The 5,276-nt window shown below is 35.2% G+C and overlaps 1 protein-coding gene across 1 annotated transcript; it reads left to right on the top strand.

Annotated features, from left to right (window-relative positions):
* The first annotated feature begins 232 nt into the window (after positions 1 to 232).
* Positions 233 to 3,429, top strand: LOC109211888 (serine/threonine-protein kinase At5g01020-like). The gene is made up of 5 exons (XM_019375484.1): positions 233 to 849; positions 1,033 to 1,168; positions 1,752 to 1,888; positions 2,126 to 2,249; positions 2,672 to 3,429. The coding sequence occupies exons 1-5, from the start codon at positions 478 to 480 to the stop codon at positions 3,229 to 3,231; spliced, it is 1,329 nt and encodes a 442-aa protein (XP_019231029.1). The 5' UTR covers positions 233 to 477; the 3' UTR covers positions 3,232 to 3,429.
* The last annotated feature ends 1,847 nt before the right edge of the window (positions 3,430 to 5,276 follow it).

Here is a 5,276-nt window from a genome sequence, read left to right on the forward strand (position 1 = left end):
ACAATATTGGTGTATTTTAGATACATGCTTTTACTTTTATCACAACAACTTTATACACATATAAACAGTGTTAGTGGAAGTGCACATAAAAATACACGCTATAACGTGGGAAAGGAAGAAGTATTCATGACAAATAAAGTTGACTTAATATAATTCAGAAAAATACAAAGTAAATACCCAGAAATAAAATACGTCTAGTGCATGAGGTCATATTTATATAAAGGAGATGAGAACCTATTTCTTTGTGTCCGGTAGAGAGAGCAGCATTTGAATATTAGCTCTTTGCCCCTCTCTCCTTATAAACTTCTTAATAGACCATTCCACATTCAAGAAAACTCGTCTTCTTTTCTTGCTCATCAATCTTCTTCTTCCTACGAGAAGACATTCTTTCTATATATACACGATTCTTTTTAAGGCATTTCTCAAAGAATATAGAACATTCATTCATTTTATTATTATTTTGACATAAGATTGACGATGAAGATTACATGGGAATCTCTAGTTCCTAGTTGTTTTAAGGGCGAGAATCCAAAACCAAAGCCAAAGGGGATCAAAGTGGTGACAAAACAAAGTTCATTTCATAGGATTTCTATTTCGGATTTCAGCGCTTCAACTATTTCAGAGGACCTTTCGATTTCTCTTGCTGGTTCAAATCTTTATATTTTCACACTTCAAGAACTGAAAGTGATCACACAGAATTTTTCTTCGAGTAATTTCTTGGGTGAAGGAGGGTTTGGACCAGTTCACAAAGGTTTCATTGATGATAAGCTTAGACCTGGTTTGAAGGCTCAGCCTGTGGCTGTAAAGCTTTTGGATTTAGATGGCAGTCAAGGTCATAGAGAATGGCTGGTATGAAAATTACCTTAATAACCCTTTAGCTCAACTTTTATCGAATCCTTTTAAATGCCGTTTGGTGTGTCAGATCCTCCAAAAGTTATAGATTTTTGAGGAGTCGAACAACATTGTTCTTACTATCGTATGTTTTATAAATAATAAACATGTGTTTAATAATTGTTAATTTGTTGTGAGCAGACTGAGGTGATATTTCTTGGGCAATTGAGGCATCCACATCTGGTGAAGTTGATAGGATATTGTTGTGAAGAGGAACACAGGCTGTTAGCGTATGAATACATGCCCAGAGGCAGCTTGGAGAATCAGCTGTTTAGAAGTATGTTCTCTTTTACCATTCCACTAACTACCTTTCTAATCTGAAAGAGTTTAACTTTATAGTAAATTAAATTATTACTTATGTTCAATTTTAATATTAAAACAGCAAGCTTAATATATAGGAAGTTACTTATTATTGTTGTAGATCAATTTTGGTTTTTGGAACTTCAGTCTGCTTTAAAAGTAGCTGTATCCCATATAAAGCACTCATCCAACTTGTGAATATTATAATTTAGAAATTTGAAGAGGGAGAAGAAAAAACTGCATTACAGTGTAAATGTGTGAAAATTGACCTGAGATTGGTCCACTCCTTCCCTTTACCAACTCCTACTGACTGCTTATATGAATTAAGAATCAGTCAAATAAAGTTTGGTTAAAAAGCAATTGTCAGTTCAATACGTAGAAACCTCACTTCAGCTCATTATTATTGTATATACTTGTTCAAATGAACAAAAAAAAAAAGATAACTTGTTCACGTTGTTTCACGAATGAAATACAAGATTCAGAAAAAATAAAATAAAATAGTTCAGAAACATAGAACAATGATTATTCAATTAAATAACATTATTCTTGATCTTGCGCAGGATATTCCGTATCGCTTCCATGGTCAACGCGGATGAAAATAGCACTTGGAGCTGCGAAAGGTCTTGCTTTCCTCCATGAAGCTGAAAACCCAGTCATATATCGTGATTTTAAGGCTTCAAACATCTTGTTAGATTCCGTAAGTTCCTGCTTACTTTTGGAATTTAATCTTTGTATTATTGGTTAACGTTGTGTTAGATAATTTTTAGATTTTCAAGTGACCTAAATATAATTACATGTAACTGCCCATAAATAGTGGAACTAAATGATCTTGAGAAAAATAAAGCTAACAACATAATATGATATACATATATAGTGTTACTTCTGTTTACATATTTACTACAATAATTAATTTCCTTGGTGTCTTTTCCTCCAGGATTACAGTGCCAAACTCTCAGATTTTGGTCTTGCAAAAGATGGCCCAGAAGGAGACGACACACACGTCTCCACCCGAGTAATGGGGACCCAAGGTTACGCTGCTCCTGAATACCTCATGACTGGTAAGTATTCATGGATCATTTCACCATTATTTCTTTCTTTTTTCTTTTTTCTTTTTTCTTTTTCCTTTTTCCTTTTTTTATTTTGCTCGCTCGAAGGGAAATTTTATAATGATTTCACCATTATTTCACTTAAACTTTTTAGATTGTTAAATATATAAAACAGTGCCTAATCCATTGTAGTCACGAACGGCGGAGGTAGATAGGTTCTAGCCAGTGGGTGTAAATTAGGAGTATACAATTATTGTCTTCAACTCGAACTATACACATGTATGAAAAGTCACAAATATATATACTTATACAAAGTCTATATTCATTGATTGTCAATAAGTAGTAGTGAGTGCCGTGATTTTCGGTCCACCTAATTAATATCTTAGATTCGTCTGTGAACTAGTAACCCTAATTATATTATAAAATTTTTGCAGGTCATTTGACTGCAGCAAGTGATGTATACAGTTTCGGAGTAGTACTGTTGGAGCTTCTAACTGGTAGAAGGTCAGTTGATAAAACTCGTCCAAACAGAGAGCAGAATTTAGTAGATTGGGCAAGACCTCAACTAAAAGATCCCCGAAAACTACGTAGAATAATGGATCCAAGGTTAGAAGGTTTATACTCAGAAGAAGGAGCACAAAAAGCAGCATTAGTAGCTTATCAGTGCTTAAGGCACAGGCCAAAGGCTAGACCAGAAATGAGTTCAGTGGTAAAAACCCTTGAACCATTGAAGGATTATAAGGATATTTCAAACATGACATTTGTGTATATTGCTCCAGCCGAAGTGAAAGAAATGTGCAAAGAAAATGAAAAGGAAGACCAAAAGAAAACGATCAAGAAAGAAAATAGTCCATATCATCAAAAACACCATCATCATCATCTTGATCGTAAGCATAGAAGAAGTCCTCAAAATTCAACAATTTACTCAGAAAAGGCTCTACACAAGAAACTCGGTCCAAATTCACCATTGCACAATGATTTCCATAGAGCTTAGATATATATAATTATAAAAGAAATTCTGTAACAAAAACTGTAGATAGAGATCATTCATCCATATTTTATTTAATTTTTTTACCTGATAGCTAGAGTAATAGTTTAAGATTTTAATGAGAAGAGCAAAAAAATGCTCAAAATTCTTTCTTTCTTTTCTTTGTTTTTTTCTTTCCATTGAACCAAAGTTCTATTTTAGCTTTGTTCTTCATTTATAGATTTGTTTAGCGGTTGAACAATTGGGAAGAAAAGAGAGACAGATACCAACTGTAAATATTTTACTTAGTAATTTATAAAGTTACTTAATTACCAGAAAAGATCAGAGACAGATACCAACTTTGTATATGTTGTATTTCCAAAAAATATACATTCCAAAACAAAAAATTCAAATTACAACGAAACATTTTGATTGATGCCACCCATATAATTGTGCCTCTAATTAAAAATGACAGTGAGAAGAATTTAAGTACTTCTATACTGTTGCAAATCATATACACAATCAGATCATTAAAAAAAAATTAAAGGTAAATCTGTGGATAAACGATTAACTAATAAACTGGTAAAAATGAAACTAACCTAAAAAATTTGCTATCACAAGTTAAAGTTTATATTGTGCAGAAAATCTTTACACTGTCAGTTTCATCGAATCAAGTCTCCCATTATTTTAAATCATGGTATCAAAACCAAGGGCATATATACGAAATATCAATTAAAATATGTGTTAATACGTAATATAAGGACCACTAAGCCACGTACCAGTTGTGTTCAAAGATAATGATCAAAGATTACTGTTAATTACCAGGCCGGACAACTTTTCCCCAAGACGTGCAATATGTTCGATAAACCTTCAAATACTTATATATATCCTATTTCCTATTGTGACGACCCAAAGGGGTCATTACCGGATTTCTCTCTTTTTCCGTGCTTTCGAGGCCTTGAAAATCTCACCTTTAGTTGCCTCGTTTTGCGTGCGCAGTCCGGGCGCGTAGCCGGAAAGATTATATGTTAAATTCTGTGATAAATTTCAAAATGTGGCTTTAAAATGATTAAAGTTGACTTCGGTCAACATTCTTGATAAACGGACCCGGACCCGTGATTCGACGGCCCCGGAGGGTCCGTAGAAAAATATGGGACTCGGGCATGTGCCCGGAGTCGAAATCCGAGGTCTAGAACCCAAGTATAAGAATTTTTCTGTGAAATTGTTTTTTTGAAATTATTAAGGAAAATGGAAATGAAAATTGATTAAAAGACTATGGTATCGGGCTCGTATTTTGGTTCCGACGCCCGGTACAAGTCTTAAATATGTGTTAAGCGCTTTCTGTAAAGTTTGGTCGAAATCGGACGTCATTTGACGTGTTTCGGACCTAAATATCTAAAGTTTGAAGTTTGTGAAGTTAGAATGAAAAATGATAATTTTGAGGTTTGATTCATTGATTTTGATGTTGTTTTGGCGATTTGATCGCTCGAGTAAGTTCGTATGAGGTTGTTGAGTTAGTGTGTGTGTTTGGTTAGGAGCCCCGAGGGCTCGGGAGTGATTCGGAGGTGGTTCGGGATGTTTTTGGCCTTAGAGAAAGTTGTAGAAAATCTGCAATTTTTGCACAGTTGTTCCCTCCTTCGCGATCGCAATCTTCAACCCGCGTTCGTGTTCCTTTGTCTTTTTCCTCTTCCGCGTTCGCACACTCGATCACGCGATCGCATAGCTTCAGCATTTCCTTCAATGCGTTCGCACCAGTAGACTCGCGTTCGCATAGACCAAACTTTTGGACCCCCAGTATTTCTTCTACGCGTTCGCATTACCATCCACGCGATCGCGATGACCAGTCAGTGGGACCTTTCGCGATCGCACCCCTATTTCCGCGATCGCGTAGGGCAAATTCGCCCAGTTATTTTTAAAGCCTAAAAACAGACCAGTAACGGGATTTTTCACCCAAAACACACGAGTTCATCTTCTCCACAGCACATAGGCGATTTTTAGAGCTATCCTTCATCAAAGCTTCTTGGGTAAGTATTATCTAACTCGTTTTCTTCATTTTCTATGTACGAAGTCTC

Source organism: Nicotiana attenuata, unplaced genomic scaffold, assembly GCF_001879085.1.
Source record: "Nicotiana attenuata strain UT unplaced genomic scaffold, NIATTr2, whole genome shotgun sequence".
Lineage (NCBI taxonomy): Eukaryota > Viridiplantae > Streptophyta > Magnoliopsida > Solanales > Solanaceae > Nicotiana > Nicotiana attenuata.

Bases quoted from the DNA above. Each gene is read 5' to 3' on its own strand.
- LOC109211888 (XM_019375484.1), top strand. From the start codon at position 478: ATGAAGATTACATGGGAATCTCTAGTTCCTAGTTGTTTTAAGGGCGAG. The intron at 850-1,032 runs GTATGAAAATTA...TGTTGTGAGCAG, and splicing joins AAGGTCATAGAGAATGGCTG to ACTGAGGTGATATTTCTTGG. The intron at 1,169-1,751 runs GTATGTTCTCTT...GATCTTGCGCAG, and splicing joins GGAGAATCAGCTGTTTAGAA to GATATTCCGTATCGCTTCCA.